General features: G+C 32.7%; 1 protein-coding gene and 1 long non-coding RNA gene across 3 annotated transcripts; both read left to right on the top strand.

The window, feature by feature from the left end:
• Positions 1-10: 10 nt before the first annotated feature.
• LOC127735678 (nitric oxide-associated protein 1-like) lies at positions 11-27176 on the top strand. Of its 2 annotated transcripts, XM_052245934.1 has the most exons (9): positions 11-1038; positions 1785-1913; positions 7087-7266; positions 8147-8403; positions 8449-8493; positions 9537-9668; positions 15059-15175; positions 17330-17450; positions 26982-27176. In XM_052245934.1, the coding sequence occupies exons 1-9, from the start codon at positions 84-86 to the stop codon at positions 27155-27157; spliced, it is 2112 nt and encodes a 703-aa protein (XP_052101894.1). In that variant the 5' UTR covers positions 11-83; the 3' UTR covers positions 27158-27176. The 2 variants fall into 2 exon arrangements, with proteins under 2 accessions (XP_052101894.1, XP_052101895.1); XM_052245935.1 differs by lacking the exon at positions 8449-8493 and having other exon boundaries at positions 8147-8358.
• Positions 2381-4177, top strand: LOC127735702 (uncharacterized). The gene is made up of 2 exons (XR_007998571.1): positions 2381-2544; positions 3715-4177. It is a non-coding gene; the product is annotated as an uncharacterized LOC127735702 (long non-coding RNA).
• Positions 27177-27365: the final 189 nt, after the last annotated feature.

A 27365-nucleotide genomic window follows, 5' to 3' on the forward strand; every position in this document is an offset into this window, starting at 1 on the left:
GTAAGTCTAGAGAAAATCAAATAGATCCGCTTTAACGAAAATGTGATTATTTTTTTGTTTTACATAAAAAACAAGATTTCAACATGTTTGGAAGATATGTCAGTCATTGCATTTCACTCCCTTGTAAACTGTCGGGCACATTAAAGGAAATAAACAGATCCTACTGTGTTACAAAGAAATTAGTGCAAATATCACGGAAATATTCAACAGAAACTAACAAATCAAGAATCCTGTCAGCAATTACAGAATTTATGTTAAAGGAAAGAGGATTTGAAGTGAAGCAAACTGTTATTTCTTCAAAGCAAAACGATAATTTAATTTACGAACTGGAAGATGGATTAGATGACGAGTATGATCTCGAAGAACAAAATCCGTTGATGTATGCTGAAGGAGAATTAGAAGATAATATAGAAGATGTCATAGCAAGTCAACAAATAAATAAAACTGAAAGTATAGCTTTTACACAGAGTAATGAAGAAATCAAAATGGGAAAGCCAGATCCTGGAGTTCCAATGAGCAATATCTCTTGTCAAGGCTGTGGAGCCTTTTATCATTGTAAAGATCCTTCCATAACAGGGTACTTACCAAGTGAAAGGTTTTTGTCTCTTACAAAACAGCAATTACGAAGAAGTTTGTGTCAAAAATGTAGTTTAATGCATAATCATAATATATGTCTTAATGTAAGGTCATCTGAGGAAGAATTTCAAAACATTATTGAAACAATAAATGAAGAGATGGCTCTTTTAGTGTTAATTGTCGATGTTACTGATGTCAGAAATAGTTTAATGCCAAACTTATTCAAACTTCTAAAGAAACAGAGTCGCCCAATATTCATTATTGGAAATAAAGTTGATTCAATTCCAATGGATGCATCTGGCTATTTGAAACGAATAAAAAATTATTTATTTCAAGAATGTAAAGAGGCTGGTCTTAATCCTAATGGTAACAATATAAAGTACTGTGGACTAATTAGTGCTAAAACTGGGTATGGAATAGAAGATCTAATATCAAATTTAATGGTTCAGTGGAAACACAATGGTAATGATCTTTAAGTTATATTCTTTAATACATATAGATCTACAAAAATTTAAACGTTTAATTTTGCTGTTGTTTTTCACAATAACAAATGTTTCAAAATAAAAATGAAAATTAAGTTCAGAGATTTGCTCTATTTTTCATATTAAATAACATAAGGTGATGTGGTATATGCATGTACATGCATGCATAATTGCCAACTTTTTACTAGAGACCAAATGATGTTGATGTTAGCAAAACAAAACAACTACATGTAATGAAAAACAGCAACAAATATGACAACCACTGAATTACAGGCTGCTGACTTAGGACAGTCACATGCAAATGTACAGAATGTGTCTAGGTTTAACATGTTTGCAGGTACCAACCTTCCCCTTGTTCCCCATAACCTGGGACAGTGGTGTACATGTATATATTTTCTGTGCTTTAAATATTTTGCTGCTGATTGCAGATCTTTGCATGGGTCAATTTTATGTTGGTAGTCTCTGACAAGTTTATTTACAACTGGATTAGATACAAAAACATAGATCTTAAGTTATGGTGGAGACCCATACAAATGTATACCTACTATCATTTACATGTACTTGTACATTTACTACATCTGTTGATTTTAAAGACTGTATGTTGAACATGTTGAACTTTACATGTTTTCCAGGCATTAATGTGTTGCTCAGTTGCCTGTACATTTGATTTGATACTAAAATTTTATGCTTTGATATACATTACATTGGTTTTTTTTTTTCTTTCAGGGAATGTGTATTTACTTGGAAATACAAATGCTGGGAAATCTACATTGTTTAATGCACTCCTTCAGTCAGATTATTGCAAATCTAGAGCAAGGGAAATAGTTCATAGAGCTACAGTTTCAGTATGGCCAGGTAAGAAAACATGTAAGACATTTTGGTAAGGAATAAAAAGTTATGGTTGTTGACCTGGGTTAAGGGAGATAACTGTTTAAATCAGCATTGTGTTTGTAATTGTCAGTTCCATCAATGCAGCTTTTATGCTATGATAATGTGTATGAAAATGTCCCTTAACCTAGGTATCAGTGATATTAGCATGTATGAACAATGTATATAAGGATTTACGAAAACAAAATGTACTAAAATGATGTCTGTAAAACTAGAAGTGCTTAAAACCTATATGCCTGTTTAATGTCTTAAAAAAAAACACCAAAAATAGAAGGCTTTAAAAATAATCTATATTAACAGAAAAGTCTGTACATGCTGTAATGGTATGGATCAGAAAAGTAAAAAAAATAAGAATACAATGTAGGTACTAGATAGGGTAATTATATATAGACTGAATACATTTTATATAAAATAATGCTACATGGCATCAGAGACATATATACACAGAGATTGGCAACTGTAACAGTGGTCAGCGAAATCCAATTAAAAACACGCGTCACACGAGACTTTAACGAGATCGCCATTTTGCATCTGATCATGACAAGTTCACCACCGCTTCGATTTTTATTTTACATCAAGCTTTTCAAAACAGCATAATGTAAGTATATATTTCAATTTCGTAAATTATTTACCTTGTTTTATTCAGTTTGTAGTAATTGTTAGTTAAAATATTGTGACGATTAACGTTTTATTGTGGTCAATAATAAGGGGAAAGCTTGGCCGACTGGACGTTATGAAAATTTTTTACACGGACGTATTTTTTATTAAAACCTTTTCATTCGAAAAGGAATAAAACCATTTATGAGATGAATCACTTTTCCCAAGACATACTGGTTTTGTGTAAATATGTTGAATTTTTCATTAAATCACCCACTTTGATGCAATTTACAATTAAAATTCAGTATTCTCGCTGTCGGCCACGTTCAATTTTTAAAATATAAAGACAGGCCCCTGTCCATGTCTACAGTCAATAAACTTTTCCATCTTTAGAGAATAATTATTCCCAGCACATGAATTACTTTCTTATGACATACTGGATTTGTGTATAACAGTTGTTTTTTACATATTTTCACCCACTTTGATGCAATTTACAATTAAAAATGACCATTCAAGCTGTCGGCCATTTTCATTCTCTTCAATATAAAGACAGGCCCCTGTCCATGTCTACAGTCAATAAACTTTTCCATCTTTAGAGAATAATTATTCCCAGCATATGAATTACTTTCTTATGACATACTGGATTTGTATATAACAGTTGTTTTTTCCATATTTTCACCAGCTTTGATGCAATTTACAATTAAAAATGACCATTCAAGCTGTCGGCCATTTTCATTCTCTTCAATATAAAGACAGGTCCCTGTCCATGTCTACAGTCAATAAACTTTTCCATCTTTAGAGAATAATTATTCCCAGCACATGAATTACTTTCTTATGACATACTGGATTTGTGTATAACAGTTGTTTTTTCCATATTTTCACCAGCTTTGATGCAATTTACAATTAAACATGACCATTCAAGCTGTCAGCCATTTTCATTCTCTTCAATATAAAGACAGGCACCTGTCCATGGCTACAGTTTATAAAATTGTCCATCTTTAAAGAACAAATGTACCCATCACCATTGATCACAGGAATTACTTTCCCAAGTCATACCGGTTTTGTGTATATAAATTGTTTTTTTCATTATTTCCGCCACTTTGATGACATTTACAAGTTTATATACATGTATATTTACATTCAGTATCTGACAGCATTTTTTTTTTAACAGGATCCTGCATCAAATTTACCTAACAGTGCAGCATACAAGAGATGTAATATCATACATGTGCTGAATGTAGGACTCCCTAGCCTTTCTGATTGAAAAAAAAAGATTCCCTGGCAGACAAGAACAACTATTAGTGATGACTTTTTTCAAATGTTACTGCACAGTCATGTAGTGGACCGATTACATGTACTACTATCAATGTGATACTAAAAAATGGTTTTGTAAGAGAGGAAATGACATGTGCTTATCCTGACTGTGAAAACACCACATTATTGTAGTTCAAATATCATAGTTCATATGCCAAACTTGATGTACATGTGTATGCGATTTTTGTGCAAGTGATGGTGACATCATTGAACTAAGAATAAATACAAGACTCTGCATTCAATCTATTGAATTTGAAACAGAAGTGGCAGTTGTGCAGAGACTATACAGATAAAAATGAAAATAAATATCTTGTGTTCAACTTCATTTGTCTTCTTTACGTTTACAAAGTATACATGTACATAATTTTTACATACATGTATAACAATATGATGATGTAGTATGATTGCCAATGAGACAATGATTTACATGTATGACTATCATTGGAAGGCCACTCTATAATATCTTTGTATATCATGAGAATGGAAATGCTACCTTTGTAGCATAAAGGTAGCATAATGTAAAAAAGGGAAAATGTTCATTTATTCAACAACACTCCTGTGAATATATAACTTGACAGTACTAAAGGCAAAATATTTCGTTTCACAAATTCCTTCCTCTCCTCGGAAAATAACATATTTAATTGTTTACATGAAATGACAAAATGTGTAGAATAAGAAGCAAGAAATGTTTACTCTACTTGTACACTACTAGTCGCTCATATTAGTCATCATCTATGTTTGTTTCAGTCCTTTAGCAATGGTGCTTGTTTATATTTATCTGTTGTGTTGTGTTGTTTCAGTTTTACATGTCCTCATTCTGTGATCACTGTTTCACCTCGCCTATTTTGAAAAATGTTAATGCAAATATTTTCTGCAATAAATTGAAAAGGCACAGCTGCTATGACTATTCAGAAACGTGAGGTATATGTCAATGAGACAACAACCCAACGACAAAAATATTCTTTGCACATCTATGAATGTTTAAGAATTCTTGTGGAGGTCAAAAGCACATAACGTGTACTTATATATTGGTGACCTGGTACATGTATGTACCTATTGATGCATTTCGTCCTAAACATAAATTGTGTGAAGAGACCAAGCAGTTTATATGCTTATAAAAAAACTGATATTGCAATGAATTCCTGTATAACAAATTCCGGGAATGAGACACTATTTTATTTAAACCAGATGAGATATTAGTGGTAAAGGTTTAAACAGAAGCAGGAGATGTCAAGGGGCAATACAAAAAGTACAAGGTCGTGTAACACAGATAAAAAAATGACAAATGAAAAGAAAATAACAGCCCACATAGCACTGCACCGAAACATAAACCCACAAAAGATCAGATAAAACTTGTCTTCAATTTTAAATCTTTCTAATTTCAAACTGGAGTTTCACTACCCGATAGGAAAGAGTAAAGATAAGGATGTTGCAGTACTTCTGTGGTCTATGAAACAGAACATTAAAATTCTACAGTTCAGCAGAGCATTTTACTGCACTTATGATACACGTTGTTTTTAATCAGGGTCTGTGATATTAAGTCTATAAAAAACTACAAATAATGACAGATTCATATTCAATATTTCATGACAGCAAAAATAGTGATTTCGACAACACTGTACATAATGTACGTTCATTTAGGAAATTCATGCAAAGGTTCCACAAATAATGTAATTGTAGGTCAATCAAAAAGTAAACATTTAAATCCGTTTTCCACGAGACAAAATTCTACTGGCTACATATTTTATTTATATACAAAAGTTGCTTTCTGATTTCTTTTTTTTTTGACATGTTAAATGACTATTTTTGTTCCTGATTGAATACTATAGTAGAATGTAGGACAGTAAGTCACAGGACAAAAAGTCACGGACAAAAAGTCACAGACGAAAAGTCACAATTCAGTTTTGAGATTATTTTTCTCTGAACAAGAAAACACTAATTTTAAAAATAATTTTTTGATTTTTTATTGAACTATAATATATGAAGCAACTTTGTAATTAAAAATTTATTCAATAAATATCAATGATGATCAAATAATTGTTATGATAACAAAATGTCAAAGTGGTTTGGCACTTAAATGGCTTCATGGTGCCAAGAAATATATTATTTGCATGATTAAAATTTAATAATTTTTCATTTATCAAGGCTTATGAACAATTTCCTGAACTTAGAAATGAATAAATGTAAAAAAATATATTATTTGAAGATCTTTCTCTTATATAATCAAACAATTGTAAATACATTATTTGTGACTTTTTGTCCTATCCAATTTGTGACTTTATGTCCTGTGACTTTCTGTCCGTTTACCCTATTCATAGTATAGCCCAGTGTTTCTGTTAAAATAAAGTTCTGGTCATGGTTAAAATAATGTCAGAATTTGTTTAGTTGTAAAAACAATTACCAAGTAACAATCCACTTAGAACTTCACCTCCGGCAAAATTCAGGTGATCGGAGGGCAATAAATTTGCGTAATCGCACACCTGTGAATCCACAGTCACAACTCTAAGGAAATAATGACCGGAAAATCGGACACACATAATTTCACTGTGTAATTTAGAAGCAAACTTTAGCAAAGAAATGTTTCTTGTAATATCATGATCATTACCAGATTTTACTTTTTAAATTAAAAGAAATGCCGAAAAAAAGAAAAAAATATTTTCTCAATCAAATACATTAAAAAAATATTATTATATAATATATTATTTCAAGTAGTTTTTTAGAAAAAGAATTTATTTGATCTGAAATAAGTTTTCCCATTACTTTTCTTGATTAGCTATCGAGGTTATTCATCCCTGACTTGTCTACATGTTGTAGAATAATTATCTACGAGAATCTCATTCCGGGCCGCGTTTTTTAACGGGATTTCACGGAGTTGCCAATCTCTGTGTATATATGTCTCTGATGGCATATGACTTTTTGTGCAAAGGGAGATAACCAAAGTTTTGATTATCACAAGTTTTATTTTTCTCCCTCTCTTCATGTCATCTAATGTGTGGACAATTATGTATACTTATTGGTGAACTATGATGTTATGTAACCATGCTAAAGATGGACCCATAATAGGGTCAATGGAAATGTTGTAATTGTATTAATAAACACATTTTTTTGCTCAATTATTTTTTTTTTGAATTGATGACTGAAACTTTGAAAAAATCTTTTGAATAATTTTAAATGTCATTTATGCCACAAGTAATTCAACAATATGAAGTTTTCTTTAATTTTGTTTTAGGAACAACAATCAGCACATTAAAATTTCCAATATTGAACCCTAAATCTTGGAGAATGCAAATGCGTGAAGCAAGGTTAAAACAAGACAAGCAGACTTTAGTTGAGGAAAGAAATCTCCAGAAATCTATAGTGCAAGAAAAAGAAAACTTAAGGAGTCAATGGAAATCTTCAACTTTGTCAGGTATGAAAATATAATAAATTGATAAATTACCATTTGATGTTTTTCAAAATTTGTATTACCAATTTACCATGATTACTGTAAATTCAGAAATTTTTGCCTGCAGTTATTATTGTGATTTCTGGAAATGTTGCAAACATATATATGTCAAATAATGCTATCAAAATTTTAAATGTTTAGTTTTTATTTTTGGTATATAACTTGCTGTTGCAACTTTCTCAATAATGAAAACAACACAATAATTTATGAATTTACAGTGATTCTGACTTGAGTCTTCTGTTAGTCTAGTCATGCCAGTAACTCAAATTACTAACCCATTCAATTTTAATTTTTTTTTATATATAAACTATTCTAATCTCCTTAGTTGACTTTTGATAGCATTGTTTAAGTTATTTCTTATAACAAATGATGGGAATAGCTTTATTATAAAACCAAAAACATTTATAGGCATGTCCTCATCTTTAATTTTCAGAATGTGTTTTTTTCTGTTCTAAGAATAAAAAAAGCAGTGTAAAAGTACTAGAAATAGTATGAGTTTAGACATGTTAAATTTTGATTTTGAAAATATCTTAATATGAATATATTGCTTATCAAACTCTTTTCAGCTTCCTTTTAAGTTATTATCAATGAATAGTTTAATTTTACATCATTGGAGTGTTAATACTCTCTTTTCTAACTGTTTGATGCATATATACGGTTTATATTTACAAAGATTTATTGTCTTCTAAATTAAATGTGAATCCACAATATTTTATTTGTTTTCTATACTTATACCACAAAAGTACAATTTTTTGATTCACAAAGATTTATCATCTTCAAAATTAAATGCATGTGAATCCACAATACCTTATTAATTTTTCTAACTGTTTATATCTAATTCAAGGCTATTTAGGTGTAACAGACTTCAGAGAAGACTACCAAGAGCCTCCTAGATATGACCTGGCTACTTTTGAAATGAAGCATGATTCTCTGGTTTCTAAGAGTGGACGTGACCATCTCTTAGATCTACCTACTGGTATAAACTTTGATGATGTTGAATATCAGCAACAAAACAGATGGCTTTTAGATACACCTGGTGTTATTTGTGAACAGCAGGTAAGTTGGCATTTAGATACACTTTGTGTTATTTGTGAACAGGAGGTAAGATGGCATTTATATACACCTGGTGTTATTTTTTAACAGGAGGTAAGTTGGCATTTATATACACCTGGTGTTATTTGTGAACAGCAGGTAAGTTGGCATTTAGATACACCTGTAGTTATTTGTGAACAGCAGATAAGTTGGCATTTAGATACACCCATAGTTATTTGTGAACAGCAGATAAGTTGGCATTTAGATACACCAGTAATTTGTGAACAGCAGATAAATTGGCATTTAGATACACCTTGTGTTATTTGTTACTAATACTGTTTATACAGTTATTTTGGTGAGTACCTATTTTCATGGATTAAGGAACAATTGTATTTTTGTATATACTTGATTTTGTGGTTTGGCCAAAGTCTACATACAAGCCTATAGATAATTTGTTTTTTTCTGGACATTTGAATTTGTGGTCATCTTTTACAAACAAAACCAACAAAAATTGCTATCCGACGAATAATAATGAATACACATTACTAAAAATCATTTGAAAATTTAATGAGTAAATCAGTTGAATAATATATATATACATACAAGAGTATCCCAACATTAGGAAGTTTTGAAATGATTTTTTAACTTAAAATTCCCTTTGTTAATAGGTCTGAAAAGGAAGATGCAGATTAATAATAACTGTAATATTTGCACTGAAATGTCTAACTATTTGAAATTTTGTATTTCGATTGAATTTTGATTTTGCTTTTTGCAATAGGAATTACTCGATAGACTACCACTGAAGTAAGTGCTAGAAAACCTCTTATTTTGACAGTTATGTAGCTGTAGATTGTGTACTATGGGGTATCTGGGCTTGTATATTGTAAATCCATGGGATATTGGTTCCTTTTTTATAGGTTTATTCAAGTTTTTATTACACATGTTATATGAAAAGAACATTTTGGAGATTTGCATGTAGAGTCTTTCTTAGTGTGTAGACAGCAAACACACTTATTTACATGTCATGATTTTGTTACAGTAAACCTTTAAAACTTTGATACTCTAATAATTATTAAAATTAACAGCTGAGTTTGATTAAGAAGTTTTTTGAAAAGATAAAAAACTTAGCATATTTGGTGCTGATTTTTAACATGCTTAGAGTTGTCATTTTTGTATTTGAAATGTGTGCATATGTTTTACAGATAATCAACTTGTTGACACCCACTGAGCTTATAAAACTGCTGCCAACTGATGTGGTACCACCTAGAGTTTATTTGTTAAAACCTGGACAGTCTATGTTTATTACAGCCTTTGGGAGAGTAGATTTTATTGAGGTAAAGATATTTGTTCGATTGCAGTCTGTATCTTATTTCTACATAAATAAAATGTTTTTATGGTAACTTTGTAATGGAAAGGGTCTTCAGATTTCTTTTATTTTGTGTACAATAGGTTAAGATAAAATGCTTCGCTTAGCACAGCTTGATACGACCGCAGAGGTCCAACCCTGAACTGTTGGGGCAAAAATGGACACAATATTCGCGCTTGATACAGGTCTGAATTTGGATTGTAATTAAATATTTGACACATAATAGGTTTCTGACACCGAATAACTGTAGTCAAAGAACTTAGAATTGGTTTTATGATTTGTATTTATATTCAATTTTTTCATTCCAATGGAGTTTGCAACCATAATTACCAATTTAAATACATCATAAAAGTCTGAAATAGATAATTTAAAAGCAGTGTAAGGGAGGTAATCCAACATTGTACAACATTGTACAATTTTTTTTTTTGGATTACCTCCTTTACACTGCTTTTAAATTGTCCATTAACCAGGAAACCCTTGTTTTTTCCCCTTTTTAGCCCCTAATTCCTAAACAGTTTGAGCCATAACCCCCAAAGCCAATCCTAACCATCTCTATGTGGTATGAAAACTTGTGGTATAAATTCAGAGAGATCCATACTCTTAAACACAAGTTATTGTCTGGAAGTTACAAAAATGCTTATTTTTGGCCCCTAATTCCTTAACTGTTGGTACCATAACCCCCAAAATCAATCTTGATCTTCCTTTTGTGGTATTGAACCTTATGGTAAAATTTCAAAGAGATCCATTCACTTAAACTAGAGTTATTGTGCGAAAACCAATGTGTCTTCGGACGATGACGCCAATGTCATACCAATATACGACTGCAAAAATTGTTTGCTGTCGTATAAAAAACTATGCAGAGGACTTTGCATTTCTTATAAAATGTGATAGATGGTGTAACTTTTAAAGTTTTCAATATTATGACTGTAATCGTTTTACTTTTAGTTCATTTTGACAGCTAAGAACTAATCACAGAATCAAATATCTATACTAGGTTCAATTTGTTAGCTGGCATGACGTAAAAACGACGAATCAAAGAATTCAACTTTATATATAACTAATATAGGACAATGGTGTTGTTTAAAAATTAAATCATTCTTGGCCCTTTTCCATATGATTAATATCACCAATAATTAACAGATTCGTGATCCAATCCAATACTGATACCAATAGCATATGTCACATGTAGTTTCCAGTTGTATTTTCCTGTTACCTCTGTAAATACTTCCTCTGTCAGGAGAACCTGGAATTCCTCCAGTAAATGTTACACTGGTAAACTATTTAACAAGTGTTTTCTTCCTTTTCAATACCACTATACATTTTGGTTAATCAGTTAAAAAAATATATTTAGTTTGGTAGTAATCTTATTATAGTAAGAAAACCTGGAAGGTTCAACCAGAAAGATTTTCTAATCAGAGAAAAACTGTGCACCTTACAATCAGCATGACTTTATCAGATGACAATACGAATACTAAAAATCCAGGCCAAAAATAAGGCATAGGTGCTTTAATTCAGTCACTGACCCACGATGTTGTGTGTGTGTTCAAGTATATATATGTAAGACTCAGAAGGACGTCTGGTTTCTAATCGACATCCGTTCCTCAAATCAACATTTTATATCTGATGTCATAATAAAATAAGATTGCAATTTTACAGCCAAATCTATGCCCCTCTAATCGACGTCTAAGTGTAAAGATATATGAAATCAATTAGTTTTTTAAAGCAGCTTTACACAAAGACAAAACGATACAGTTAAATAAACAAAGATTAAATTCAGAAGAAATGATTAAAGGATATTGGACATCGATGAGTGGAGACTCTAATCGATTGGACGTCATTTTTTGTAATACATTGCATCACATTTGACGTTTATTAGAGGGTAAAAATATTGGACACTGATTTGAGAATGCGATGCCATGATATCGATCTGAGTATTACATATATATGAACATATTGTAATTAACCAGAGTTAAAAATAGATTTTAGAAGCTGGCAAATTTAAATAGAACCCTTAAGTCATCTCCAACTGCCCACATTTTACCTCATGACTTGGAGCACCTCCTGCATAGAATCTAATACTCTAATTTACAACTCATGACCAATGGAGCACCTTCTGCATAGAACCTAATGCTCTAATACACAACTCATGATCATGATGACTATTGCAGTACCTCCTGTATAGAACCTAATGATCTAATCCACAATTCCTGACTATTGCAGCCTCCTGTATAAAACCTAATGATCTTATCCACAACTCCTGACTATTGCAGTACCTCCTGTATAAAACCTAATGATCTAATCCACAACTCCTGACTATTGCAGTACCTCCTGTATAAAACCTAATGATCTTATCCACAACTTCTGACTATTGCAGTACCTCCTGTATAAAACCTAATGATCTAATCCACAACTCCTGACTATTGCAATACCTCCTGTATAAAACCTAATGATCTAATCCACAACTCATTACTATTGCAGCACCTTCTGCTTAGATCTAATGCTCTAATTTACAACTCATGACCAATGGAGCACCTTCTGCATAGAAGCTGATGCTCTAATCCACAACTGACTATTGCAGCACCTCGTGTACAGAACCTAATGCTCTAATCCACAACTCTTGACTATTGCAGCACCTTGTGTATAGACTAAGATCCACTGGACCACATATATACTCCTTATTAAAACCCGGTTTTAATAATTTTATAGCTGTCTTACACTTCAGCCTTTTGTAGATGGTTTGAAGGATCACAAGAGATCTTGTAAAACAGTCAAATCAAAAGGCCTGTTGTAAACAAATATATATATTTAGAATGATTAAACAACTATGATATTAAGGATGTTCTTTAAGCTTATTTTTGACTTTTTGTCAGATATTCTGAACCCTCTGGTTTTATCTATATACAGAGTAGTTTAAAAAAGCATTTTATTTTTGCATCATAAATTGTGATGACGTTGTCAGCGTCATCATCATCGGAAAACGTTTGGATTCCAGACAATAACGAGTATAGGTGTATGGATCTCTATGAAACTGTACCACAAAGTTCCATACCACAAAAGGAAGGTTAGGATTGATTTTTGGGATAATTGTCCTAACTGTTAAGAAATTAGGGACTATAAACAAGCATTAGCTGGCATTTCAGTTAACTGCTAGTAGTCTGTTGTTATTTATGTATTATTGTCATTTTGTTTATTTTCTTTGGTTACATCTTCTGACATCAGACTCGCACTTCTCTTGAACTGAATTTTAATGTGCGTATTGTTATGCGTTTACTTTTCTACATTGGCTAGAGGTATAGGGGTAGGGTTGAGATCTCATAAACATGTTTAACCCCGCCGCATTTTTGCGCCTGTCCCAAGTCAGGAGCCTCTAGCCTTTGTCAGTCTTGTATTATTTTTAATTTTAGTTTCTTGTGTACAATTTGGAGTTTAGTATGGCGTTCATTATCACTGAACTAGTATATATATTAGTTTAGGGGCCAGCTGAAGGACGCCTCCGGGTGCGGGAATTTCTCGCTGCATTGAAGACCTGTTGGTGACCTTCTGCTGTTGTCTGTTCTATGGTCGGGTTGTTGTCTCTTTGACACATTCCCCATTTCCATTCTCAATTTTATTATTCTTGTTTCAGGAAAAGAACTTGTGTAGAAGTGTATGGGTCTCTATGAAATTGTACCTCAAGGTCCCATACCTCAAAAGGAAGGTTGGGATTGATTTTGGGGGTTATGACCCAAACCGTTTTATAGATTTTTATATCCCCGCCACTAGGTGAAGGGGGCATTAAGTGTTACCCTTCTCCGTACGTAAGTACATCCCAAAATTGGTTTCTGTTCGCCAACTTTAGTTTGCCTCAACCAGATGTTATGAAACTTATACACAATGCTTATTACCATAAAAAACAGATCAAGTTTGAATTTGGGTGGCATCACTTTTACAGTTCTCTAGTTATGTCCCTTTATAACGTTATATGCAAGCGGGAGCATCATCTTTGTCCCATAGACACATTCTCCATTTGTTTAAAGACATTGTAGTACTGATGATTGATATTTTTGAAATTGTTTATTTCAGTTTTTGGTTAATTTTTTGAAAAACTTCATGGTAGGTTTGTTTGTTATTCTGTATAAGTTAATTTTCAGAATGCTATATATATATATATTATTTTTATGAAGCGAACCCCTTTAAAAACTTAGATAATATTGTCCATTAATAAATAATTCAATTCAATTCTTGGTGCACTTGGATATGCTGAATCGAACCGTGTATTTAGATTTTGGACATTGGACCATAATAGGTAAAAGTCCAATTTCAAATTTTTCAGGTCTTTGACCACATTCATTCTGTCTCAGAAAGCTATGCTGTGTCAAATATTTCCAAAAAATTAAGAGCTATATCAAGCTTGAATACAGTGTCCATACTTGCCCCAACTGTTCAGGGTTCGACCTCTGCGGTCGTATCAAGCTGCTTCAAGCGGAGCATTTTATTGAAAATCTTATAAAATCCTTGTTATATTTTCTTAGATTTTGAATGAAAAAGGTGCCAATGTTATATGTATTGAATATCCAGAGAGTATTATTCACAGCCAAAAACAAGAAAAGGACCTTTCATTTTTCAGCTTTTTATGCCCCCACGTAGCGGAGGGGGCATTAAGTTTTACCCTTGTCTGTCTGTACGTCCATCTGTATGTCCCAAAGTTGGTTTCCGTTCTCTAACTTTAGTTTGCCTCAACCAAATGTTATGAAACTTATACACAATGCTTATTACCACAAAACACAGATCAAGTTTGAATTTTGGTGGTGTCACTTTAACCTTCCTGGAGTTATACCCCTTTACAAATGGAAAAATTGCTGAATTTTTCGTTTCCATTCTCGAACTTTAGTTTGCCTCAACCAAATGTTATGAAACTTATGCACAATGCTTATTACCACAAAACACAGATCAAGTTTGAATTTTGGTGGTGTCACTTTAACCTTCCTGGAGTTATGCCCCTTTACAAATGGAAAAATTGCTGAATTTTTCGTTTCCATTCTCTAACTTTAGCTTACCTCAACCAAATGTTATGAAACTTATAGACAATACTTATTACCACAAAACTCAGATCAAGTACAAATTTAGGTAGCGTCACTTTTAACGTTCTTCATTTTTGTCCCTTTATAACTTTATATGATATGCAAGCGGGGGCATCATCTGTGTCCCATGGACACCTTCCCCATTTATTTAGTTTTGTTATTTATATACCATCAATTTATAACAGACTTTTAAAAAGCTTGTTATTTTGAAACAGAGCAGCAAACATCCTTTATTGTAACAAACTTCTTGATATTTAAACCAATCCCTGTTTAAATGTACATGGTTATTATTTTATAGGGGATAAGGCCAGTGTTTATAACAGTCCATGTAACTTCCAATATTAAGGTTCACATTAAAGATAAAGAAGAGGCTGATGATTTCTATGATAAAGCCTATGGGACAAGTGTATTACAGGTAAGTTCATGGTTACACATTAAAGATAAAGAAGAGGCTGATGATTTCTATGATAAAGCCTATGGGACAAGAGTATTACTGGTAAGACCGTAAGTTCATGGTTACACATTAAAGATAAAGAAGAGGCCGATGATTTCTATGATAAAGCCTATGGGACAAGAGTATTACAGGTAAGTTCATGGTTACACATTAAAGATAAAGAAGAGGCTGATGATTTCTATGATAAAGCCTATGGGACAAGAGTATTACAGGTAAGTACATGGTTACACATTAAAGATAAAGAAGAGGCCGATGATTTCTATGATAAAGCCTATGGGACAAGTGTATTACAGGTAAGTTCATGGTTACACATTAAAGATAAAGAAGAGGCCGATGATTTCTATGATAAAGCCTATGGTACAAGTGTATTACAGGTAAGTTCATGGTTACACATTAAAGATAAAGAAGAGGCCGATGATTTCTATGATAAAGCCTATGGGACAAGTGTATTACAGGTAAGTTCATGGTTTGAAATATTTGAAGTATTTTTAAGCTCTAAAATGTCTTTGGTCATTTTATCAAAGAATTTTGCAAGACATTTACCTCATTTTACAATAAAATGATTTGATTGTTGTCTTACTATTCAAAACTTTGTAAGATAGATTGAAGGAAGGAAACATTACTCCACATGAAGGAAACAGTTCATTTTTAGCTCATCTGGCTTCTACTTGACATATATCATCCATCGTCTGTGTGTGCATGATAACTTTCAAAAATATTCTCCTCAAAAACCACTGAACCAATTGAAATAAAAAAAACTGAGATCAGTGGTTTGTCTAGAGTTATATTTTGGTCCATCAACAAATATGGTGGCCTTTGCTAAAGATAGAACATAAGGATAAAATTAAAGTAATTTACTTATTCCTTGAAAACCATAATGGGCACAGAAAATCTAACAGGGCAAAAAGGTTCATAATAACTATAGATAGACATTAAATGAAATCAGCAGAAATGAGTCCCAATACAAGATCTACAAAAATACAAAAATGACTGAAACCATCAATTGACTCCTTATCAGAGTTATTGCCCTTAAATGCAGATTTTTGTCTTGCCTTGACAGAATAAAAAAGCGAGACATAGGTATGCTGTTTCCGGCGGTGGCGGCAGTGTCAATAATGAATTAGTTTGTGATTAGATCTAGTTTATGGTGAACCACTAGTGGTAGGTCAATGATATTTGGTATGCAGTTGTATTAGCATTGGCACATCTCATTACCACATTGATTATTTGGCCCTGCCCCCTCAGTCATGGTCTATTGACTTTGAAACTTTGCTTAGTTTACATGTATTAGTTTCCATGGAGATTAATTTTGGCCCTGCCCCCTGAGCCATGGTCTATTGACTTTGAAACTTTTGCTTAGTTTTCATGTATTAGTTTGTGATTAGGTCAGTTGATGGGGAACTGTTAGTGTTAGGTCAATGATAATTGGTATGCAGTTGTATAAGCATAAGCACATCTCATTTCCATGGAGAATATTCGGTCCTTACCCCTGAGTCATGGTCTATTGACTTTGAAACTTTTGCTTAGTTTACATGTAGTAGTTTGTGACTATGTCAGTTTAAGATGAACCACTAATGTTAAGTCAATGATATTTGGTATGCAAATGTATTGGCATTTGCAAGTTTCATTTCAATGGAGATTATATAACCTCACCCCTCATTATGGTTCATTGACTTTGAAACTTTTACATAGTTTACAAGAATGATATTGATGATGAAATACAAAAAGACTTGTACCACTTTTATTGAGAAAAAAATGTGTCAAGTTAATTCTGCTCTGTTTGCTCTCAATATACAAACCATGCCTGTAGCCCATAAAAGCCTTGGTACTTCAATAAGCTTAAAATTCATAGGTAGAAAAATAGTTTGGATTGAATCAGACACTTATTTTTCTGTTATATGAATTTTAGTTCCATATTTCATTAAGCTTTTGCATTTTGAATTACTGGTAGTAGGGATAGAAATTATATTCTATATTCTGATCATATTTTGACCCTCATTATTGTTGATCCTATTGAGCAGTTTGAATGAACATTTCCTTAGTAAAAAAAATGTATACTTATTTTTACTTATTACATGTACATATATTAAATCTTATATTTACTTTTATTTTTAGGTACCTATTGGAGATGAAGAAAGACTGGACAGTATACCATCATTAGTTGGAAGGGAGTATCATTTGACAAACTTTTTGTCCTGTGACCATGCCATTGCAGACATTCAGCTTTCATCACTAGGTAAGTCTTTTTTTCAACCCAATCTACATAGTTAGGCATGATCCAATCAGATTTTGTATATTTTGAGTCAAGCTGTACTAGCACGTAATCAATTTTTGAAATGTTTTTATGGTGCATCTAGTTCATACCAGTTTCTTGTCTTTTTGTGTTCAAAAACTGAAACCAGACACATGAAATCAGTATAAATTGAGCTCAAGATATTTTCAAACTTTGAAAGGAGGCTCTCCCCTTGTGAAAATTTTTTCAAGAGATTTATTTTAGTGCCACTGAAATTTTTGTGATGTTTTTATTTTTGTGAAAATTTCCATGGGAAAGATTTTACAAAAATAAAAGTTCCCATTTTAAATTTTGATAGTTTTTAGCTCACCTAGCCCGAAGGGCCAAGTGAGCTTTTCTCATCACTTGGCGTCCGTCGTCGTCGATGTGGTCGTCGTCGTTAGCTTTTTACAAAAATCGAAACCACTGGACCAAATTTAACCAAACTTGGCCACAATCATCATTAGGGTATCTAGTTTAAAAAATGTGTCCGATGACCCCGCCAACCAACCAAGATGGCCGCTATGGCTAAAAATAGAACATAGGGGTAAAATGTAGATTTTGGCTTATATCTCTGAAACCAAAGCATTTAGAGTAAATCTGACATAGGGTAAAACTGATTATCTGGTCAAGATCTATCTGCCCTGAAATTTTCAGACAATTCTGACAACCTGTTGTTGGGTTGCTGCCCCTGAATTGGTAATTTTAAGGAAATTTTGCCGTTTTTGGTTATTATCTTGAATATTATTATAGATAGAGATAAACTGTAAACAGCAATAATGTTCAGCAAAGTAAGATCTACAAATAAGTTGTCATGACCAAAATTGTCAGTCGACCCCTTTAGGAGTTATTGCCCTTAACAGTCAATTTTTAACAATTTTTTGTAAATTTTTGTAATCTTTTACAAAAATCTTCTTCTCTGAAACTACTGAGACAAATTTAACCGTACTTGGCCATAATCATTATTAGGGTATCTAGTTTAAAAAATTTGTCCGATGACCCCGCGTTCCAACCATCATGGCCGACTTGGTTAAAAATAGAACATAGGGGTAAAATGCAGTTTTTGGTTTATATCTCTGAAACTAAAGCATTTAGAGCAAATCTGACAGGTGGCAAAAATGTTCATCAGATTTAGATTTATCTGCCCTGAAATTTTCAGACGAATCCGACAACCCGTTGTTGTGTTGCTGCCCCTGAGTTAGTAATTTTACAAAAATTTTGCATTTTTTTGTTATTATCTTAGATATCATTACAATATCTAATATCTAATACTATTAATTATGATTTTAACCTTATTTTACATGATTTCCAAAGCATCAGTAAATACAGGTGAGCGACACAGGCTCTTGAGAGCCTCTAGTCTTTTGTATGCACCATTTAAAAAAATTATTCATACAGTTTTGTCCAATGTTTAACTATTGCATTATTAGATAAGAGCATGCAAAAATTTCTGAATTAACAATAATCAAACAAGATATTTTAATTTTTTAGATTGTGTTTGTACAGAATTTTTCTTCCATTTGAAATCTGTAAAATGTTTATTACTTTCCTGAACAGTAATGCTGCATACAGATAAAACTCTGTAGTACAGTTCATATTTAGATCTGCTTTGGAGCATCTGATGGATGAAGTGTTTTCTTCACAGTAAATACACACAGACAATATGTGAACATATTTCTCTTTTATGTTTTTCAAATCATTTTGATTTATTTTATCATTTCTCAATTTGCGCAATAGTACCATGTTGACCTTTGACTATCATATTTATCAAAATGGGATAAGAATTTGAAATACACAATTAAGAGAATGTTGAGGAAACATTACTTTATAATATTATACATGTAATAATCAATAAAGATTTTATCATGCAAACTGAAACAATTATTATTCAATAAATACTTGACCCATCGTTTGATGTACTACCTGCTAAGGATAATGATTATTGGTTTGTCATTTATTTAGAAGTAAGGATATTGATTAACATCCTGATTTTGTTTTGCTCCGAGTATCTAAGCATCAACAGTCTATGCTTACATTTTATTTTAATGACCTGCTTCAATCCATGAATTAATGATTAACTTTGCTCTTTTTCTGGTATCTATGATGTAAGTTTATTACTAGTGATATTTCAAAGGATATCCTTCAATAAAAAAAAAGAAGATTTGGTATGATTGCCAATGAGACAACTTTCCACCAAGTTTCCAGTGGTTTAAAGGTTTAATAAAATAAAGACTAAATCACAATTGTTTTTCTTTGTAAAAAAGCAACATGTAAGCTTTTTTTATACGCCCGTTTACGGGACTTATTATGGTATACTGTTGACCGTCTGTCCGCCTGTCTGTCCGTCTGTCTGTCTGTCCGTCCATCCGTCCGTCGTCAATTAGTCGGACATTAATTCAAAAACACTTTAACCAATGTGCATGAAACTTTGGTGAATTGTTTATATCTATTGACGTGAGCTCCCTTTTGTTTTTTATAAATTTCAAATTTATCATTTCCGAGTTTTGGGGTTTTATTCATTAAAATAGGGGGGATTTTCCAGTTTTCGGACAATAACTCAAAAACAATTTCACCAATTTGCATGAAACTTTTGCGAATTTTTCATATCTGTTGACGTGAGCTCCCTTTAGTTTTTTTTAAATTTAGGATTTACGGTTTCCGAGTTTTGGGGTTTTATTCATTAAAAAAGGGGGGATTTTTCCAGTTTTCAGACAATAACTCAAAACAAATTTCACCAATTTGCAAGAAACTTTTGTGAATTGTTCATATCTATTGACGTGAGCTCCCTTTTGTTTTTAAAAATTTTGGATTTACCGTTTCCGAATTTTGGGGTTTCATTTATTAAAAAAGGGGGGATTTTCCAGTTTTAAGACAAAAACTCAAAAACAATTTCACCAATTTGCAAGAAACTTTGGTGAATTGTTTATTTCTATCGACATGAGCTCCCTTTTGATTTTTATAAATTTCAGATTAAACTTTTCCTATTTATGGGGTTTTATTCATTACAAAAAGGGGGATTTTCCAGTTTTTGGACAATAACTCAAAAATGCTTTCAGCATTTTTAGCTCACCGTTCCGAAGGAACTGTGAGCTTTAGCCATCACTTGGCGTCCGTTGTCGTCGTCCGTCTGGTGTAAACTATTTCAAACATCTTCTCCTCTGAAACTACTGAACCAATTCCAACCAAACTTAAGCTGAATGATCCTTTGGGTATCTAGAATAAAGTTTGTGTTTTATTTTTTGTTTTGTCAAAAAACATGGCCACCATGGGTAAAAATAGAACATAGGGGTAAAATGCAGTTTTTGGCTTATATCTCAAAAACCAAAGCAGTTAGAGCAAATCTGACATGGGGTTTTCGCACTCTAACTTTAGTTTAAGTGAATGGATCTCAATGAAATTTTACCATAAGGTTCAATACGACAAAAGGAAGGTGGGGATTGATTTTGGGGGTTATGGTACCAACAGTTAAGGAATTAGGGGCCAACAATAAGCATTTTTGTAACTTCCAGACATAACTTGTGTGTAAGTGTATGGATCTCTCTGACATTGTACCACAAGGTTCCATATCTCAAAGGGAATGCTGGGATTGATTTTGGGGGTAATTCCCTCCAAATTTTAGGAATTAGGGGCAAAACACAAGCATTTTTCTAGTTTCATGACAATAACTTGTGTGTAAGTCTATGGATCTCTCTGACATTGTATCACAAGGTTCCATATCACAAAGGAAATGCTGGGATTGATTTTGGAGGTAATTGCCTCCAATTTTAGGAATTAGGGGCCAAAAAGGGGCAAAAAACAAGCATTTTTCTAGTTTCATGACAATTACTTGTGTGTAAGTGTATGGATCTCTCTGAAATTGTACTACAAGGTTCCATATCACAAAGGGAAAGCTGGAATTGAGTTTGGGGGTAATTGCCCAAAAATTTTAGGAATAAGGGGCCAAAAAGGGGCCAAAAATAAGCATTTTTGTAACTTCCAGACAATAACTTGTGTTCAAGTATATGGACCTCTCTGAAATTGTACTGCAAGGTACCATACTACAAATGGAAGGCTGGGATTGATTTTGGGGGTAATTCCCTCAAAATTTTAGTAATAAGGGGCCATAAAAGGGCAAAAAAACAAGCATTTTTCTAGTTTCAGGACAATAACTTGTGTGTAAGTGTATGGATCTTTATGAAATTGTACTGCAAGGTTCCATATCACAAAGGGAAAGCTGGGTTTGAGTTTGGGGGTAATTCCCCTAAACGTTTAGGAATTTGGGGCCAAAAAGGGGCCAAAAAACAAGCATTTTTCTAGTTTCCAGACAATAACTTGTGTTCAAGTGTATGGATCTCTCTGAAATTGTACTGCAAGGTACCATACCACAAAGGGAAGGCTGGGATTGAGTTTGGGGGTGATGAATCATAAGGGGGTTCAAAAAATTTGGGGGAGGGGATTTTGTTTTCCTTTTTTTAGCTCACCTGGCCCAAAGGGCCAAGTGAGCTTTTCTCATCACTTGGCGTCGGTCGTCTGTCGTCGTCGTCGTCCGTCATCGTTAACTTTTACAAAAATCTTCTCCTCTGAAACTACTTGGCCAAATTAAACCAAACTTGGCCACAATCATCATTGGGGTATCTAGTTTAAAAAATGTGACCCGGCCAACCAACCAAGATGGCCGCCATGGCTAAAAATAGAACATAGGGGTAAAATGTAGATTTTGGCTTATATCTCTGAAACCAAAGCATTTAGAGCAAATCTGACATGGGGTAAAATTGTTTATCAGGTCAAGATCTATCTGCCCTGAAATTTTCAGATGAATCTGACAACCCGTTGTTGGGTTGCTGCCCCTGAATTGGTAATTTTAAGGAAATTTTGCCGTTTTTGGTTATTATCTTGAATATTATTATAGATAGAGATAAACTGTAAACAGCAATAATGTTCAGCAAAGTAAGATCTACAAATAAGTCAACTTGACCAAAATGGTCAGTTGACCCCTTAAGGAGTTATTGCCCTTTATAGTCAATTTTTAACCATTTTTCATAAATTTTTGTAATCTTTTACAAAAATCTTCTTCTCTGAAACTACTAAGACAAATTTAACCAAACTTGTCCACAATCATCATTAGGGTATCTAGTTTAAAAAATGTGTCCGATGACCCCGCCCACGAAACAAGATGGCCGACATGGCTGAAAAATAGTACATAGGGAAAAAGGCAGTTTCTGGCTCATATCTCTGAAACCAAAGCCTTTAGAGCAAATCTGACAAGGATAAAATTGTTCATTAGGTCAAGATCTATCTGCCCTGAAATTTTCAGACCAATCAGGCAACACGTTGTTGGGTTGCTGCCCCTGAATTGGTAATTTTAAGAAAATTTTGCAGCTTTTGGTTATTATCTTGAATATTATTATAGATAGAGATAAACTGTAAACAGCAATAATGTACAGCAAAGTAAGATCTACAAATAAGTCAACATGACCAAAATTATCAATTGACCCCTTAAGGAGTTATTGCCCTTTATAGTCAATTTTTTACAATTTTCATAATTTTTGTAAATTTTTGTAAATTTTTACAAAATATTTTCCACTGTAACTACTGGGCCAAGTTCATTATAGATAGAGATAATTGTAAGCAGCAATAATGTTCAGTAAAGTAAGATCTACAAACACATCACCATCACCAAAACACAATTTTGTCATGATTCCATCTGTGTCCTTTGTTTAATATGCACATAGACCAAGGTGAGCGACACAGGCTCTTTAGAGCCTCTAGTTTCTTTTAAATTTTTCCATTTTAAATTGGTTATTTCTGATTTATATATAAAAGCAAATAATAATGATATGGTTTGAATAGGTAAATTAAAATTTTTTTAAGTTCTTAGACCACTTTCATTCTGTGTCAGAAACCTATGCTGTGTCAAATATTTAATTACAATTCAAATTCAGTGCTGTATCAAGCTTAAATGTTGTGTCCATACTTGCCCCAACTGTTCAGGGTTCGACCACTGCGGTCGTATCAAGCTGCGCCCCAGCGGAGCATTTTATTGGTTATTATCTTGAAAAGTATTAATGATAAAGATAAACTGTAAACAGCAAATATGTTCAGCAAAGTAAGATCTACAAATAAGTTTATATGACCAAAATTGTCAATTGACCCCTTAAAGAGTTATTGCCCTTTAAGGACAAATTTACACAATTTGTTTATCATGTTTTCTAATTTTTAAAAATCTTCTCCTCTGAAACCACTGAACCAATTCCAATCAAACTTAAGCTGAATGATCCTTAGGGTATCTAGAATAAAGTTTGTGTTTTATTTTCTGTTTCGTCAAAAAACATGGCCACCATGGCTAAAAATAGAACATAGGGGTAAAATGCAGTTTTTGGCTTATATCTAAAAATTCAAAGGAGTTAGAACAAATCTGACATGGGGTAAAAATGTTCATTAGGTGAAATTCTATCAGCCCTGAAATTTTCAGATGAATCTAATAACCCATTGTTGGGTTGCTGCCACTAAATTGGTAATTTTAAGGAAATTTTGCAATTTTTATACGACCGCAAAAAAATTTTGTGGTCGTATATTGATATGACGTTGGCGTCGTCGTCGTCCGAAGACACATTGGTTTTCGCCTTCTAACTTTAGTTTAAGTGAATGGATCTCTATGAAATTTTACCATAAGGTTCAATACCACAAAAAAGAAGGTTGGGATTGATTTTGGAGGTTATGATACCAACAGTTAAGGAATTAGGGGCCAAAAAGGGGCCAAAAATAATATTTTTGTAACTTCCAGACATAACTTGTGTGTGAGTGTATGGATCTCTCTGACATTGTACCACAAGGTTTCATATCACAAAGGGAATGCTGGGATTGATTTTGGGGGTAACTGCCTCAAAATTTTAGGAATTAGGGGCCAAAAAGGGGCAAAAATCAAGCATTTTTCTAGTTTCATGATAATAACTTGTGTGTAAGTGTATGGATCTTTCTGAAATTGTACTACAAGGTTCCATATATATCACAAAGGGAAAGCTGGAATTGAGTTTGAGGGTAATTGCCCAAAGTTTAGGAATAAGGGGCCAAAAATAAGCATTTTTCTAGTTTCCAGACAATAACTTGTGTTCAAGTGTATGGATCTCTCTGAAATTGTAATGCAAGGTACCATACCACAAAGGGAAGGCTGGGATTGAGTTTGGGGGTGATGAATCATAAGGGGGTTCAAAAAATTTGGTGGAGGAATTTTTTTTTTCTTTAAAATATTCCATTTTAAATTGGTTATTTCTGATTTATATATAAAAGCAAATAATAATGATATGGTTTGAATAGGTAAATTAAAAATTTTTAAGTTCTTAGACCACATTCATTTTGTGTCAGAAACCTATGCTGTGTCAAATGTTTAATCACAATCCAAATTCAGTGCTGTATCAAGCTTGAATGTTGTGTCCATACTTGCCCCAACTGTTCAGGGTTCGACCTCTGTGGTCCTATCAAGCTGCGCCCAGCGGAGCATTTTGTTGGTTATTATCTTGAATAGTATTAATGATAAAGATAAACTGTAAACAGCAAATATGTTCAGCAAAGTAAGATCTATAAATAAGTTTAATATGACCAAAATTGTCAATTGATCCCTTAAGGACTATTATTGCCCTTTGAGGATAATTTTACACAATTTGTTAATCTTGTTTTCTAACTTTAAAAAATCTTCTCCTTTGAAACTGCTGAATCAATTTCAGCCAAACTTGGGCTGAATGAGTTTCAGAGTATCTAGTATAAATTTTGTATTTTATTTTCTTGTACGTCAAGAAACATAGCCACTATGGCTAAAATGGAACATAGGGGTAAAATGTATTTCTTTGCTTTTGGGGGAAAATATGACAGATACAAAGAATATCTCAATGGAATTTTTAAGCCACTCACTAATATATATTAAAAAGCAAAAATTATCATTGATGAAAGATTTAAGCAAAAAATTACAGGTGAGCGATTCAGGCTCTTTATGAAACTTTGGTAAATTGCTTATATCTTTTTTTGTTAGCTCCCTTTTGATTTTTATAAATTTTCAATTTTAAGTTTCCGAGTTATCAGATTTTATTTGTTTATAGTCTGACAACAGATTTACTAAGTATTACGCAACAGCACAGTGTATTGCACAACAGCAAGAAATCTTTCATATAACCAATTTCAAGTTCTTTGACTACATTTATTCAGAAACCTATAATATATCAAATATTTAATTACAATCCAAATTCAGACCTGTATCAAGCTTGAAATAATTTTTTGAAGGTTGGCAAAAAAGCAGTCAATACTAGTATTGACCATGCCGGCAGTAAATACCGGGAAATACTGGCAAATACTGGTCAATACTGGCAAATACAGGTCAATTGAAATTTTGATAGGATTTTACTATAAAATTAGTCCCTACCTGAGGTCAATTACTTGGTAAATGGCTAGATATAGTCACAAGGCAGAAAGTCACTTATTTACTACATTGTACTAGGACAAAAATTCACAATTAATTAGTTCATGGACATGGTTTAATGAAGATTTATCAAATATTAATTTAATCAAACAACAGATATAGTCATTAACACCATGAAGTCAGTCACTATAAAGAGACTATATAACATTTGGATTTCTTAACAGTTATTTTGAAAGATGCAATTAAAAAATTAAAAAAAATTGTTTTATATATTTATTAAAAAAAAAACATTTCCTGCATTTAGAAGATTTTTATCATGCTGTTGAATAGTCAGGATTAATTCATTGTTTAAAACAATCTTCAGAAATCACTTTTATGACTTTTTTCCTGTTATGTCATTTGTTAGGGGACAGTTGTTATAGTAATTAAACTTTTGACACCTGTTAGCCATATAATAGGTAATGCTCTGATAATCTATATTGCTAGTCACTTGTAATTCTATTTACTTGTAAAATTCAAACCTTTTCAAGAAAAAAATAAAAATATCTTGATTTATACATGTTAAAATAACTGATATAGCAATTTTATATGTATACCAAAAGTATGCAATATCATTACCCCCAAGAACTAAATTAGTAATTTTTATTGTTTTTATAATCAATAACATACCAATATCATTCATTTTTATAAACTGAATCATGTCAAAGGAATAAAGTTTTCCCTCATCAACCAATTTTTTACTACAATTGATAGATAAGTCAGTCATAAGAAGCATGAAAATTTCAATTGACCAGTATTTGCCAGTATTGACCACTTGGGGAGTATTGTCCGGGGTGGTAAATACCGGTAAATACCACTGTTAAATACCGGGGGCGATAAATACCGCCCAACTTTGGTCAGCCTTGAATATTGTGTCCATTTTTGCCCCAACTGTTCAGGGTTAATTGGACCTCTGCTGGCGTATCCAGCTGCGCTCAGCGAAGCTATTTTTTTATCTTACGTATTATGAAATGGCCATTTTATTTCAAGTTCATCCATGCATATACTGCCTTTACCACCTCTAGAAATATAAAATGATAGTTTACCTTGTTTATTGTTTCTTTTTACAGGCTGGGTTTCTGTTACTAAAAGTGATCACAATGATGTAAGATTAAGAGCCTACACACCAGGAGCTAGAGGACTCTATTTTAGAGAACCAGCATTGTTGCCTAATATTAAGGCTTTCAGAGGAAAGAGAATTGGAGGGAAACAAGAATACAGAATTCAGCCCCCAAAAATGCTTTAGACAATAAATATTTCAATGACCTGTGAATTGTCACTTTTATAAATATAAGAAGATGTGGTATGAGTGCCAATGAGACAACTCTTCATCCAAGTCACAATTTGTAAAAGTAAACCATTATATGCCTTGTACTAATTATCAATACAAAATGCATGCATTCACCCACACTATGAGAAAAAAACAAGACGCTTGTTTTTGAGTGTTGCAGAGA

This window comes from Mytilus californianus, unplaced genomic scaffold (assembly GCF_021869535.1).
Source record: "Mytilus californianus isolate M0D057914Y unplaced genomic scaffold, xbMytCali1.0.p SCAF_3, whole genome shotgun sequence".
NCBI classification, from domain to species: Eukaryota; Metazoa; Mollusca; class Bivalvia; order Mytilida; family Mytilidae; genus Mytilus; species Mytilus californianus.

Bases quoted from the DNA above. Each gene is read 5' to 3' on its own strand.
- LOC127735678 (XM_052245934.1), top strand. From the start codon at position 84: ATGTTTGGAAGATATGTCAGTCATTGCATTTCACTCCCTTGTAAACTG. The intron at 7,267-8,146 runs GTATGAAAATAT...ATCTAATTCAAG, and splicing joins GAAATCTTCAACTTTGTCAG to GCTATTTAGGTGTAACAGAC. The intron at 8,494-9,536 runs GTAAGTTGGCAT...TATGTTTTACAG, and splicing joins GTGTTATTTGTGAACAGCAG to ATAATCAACTTGTTGACACC.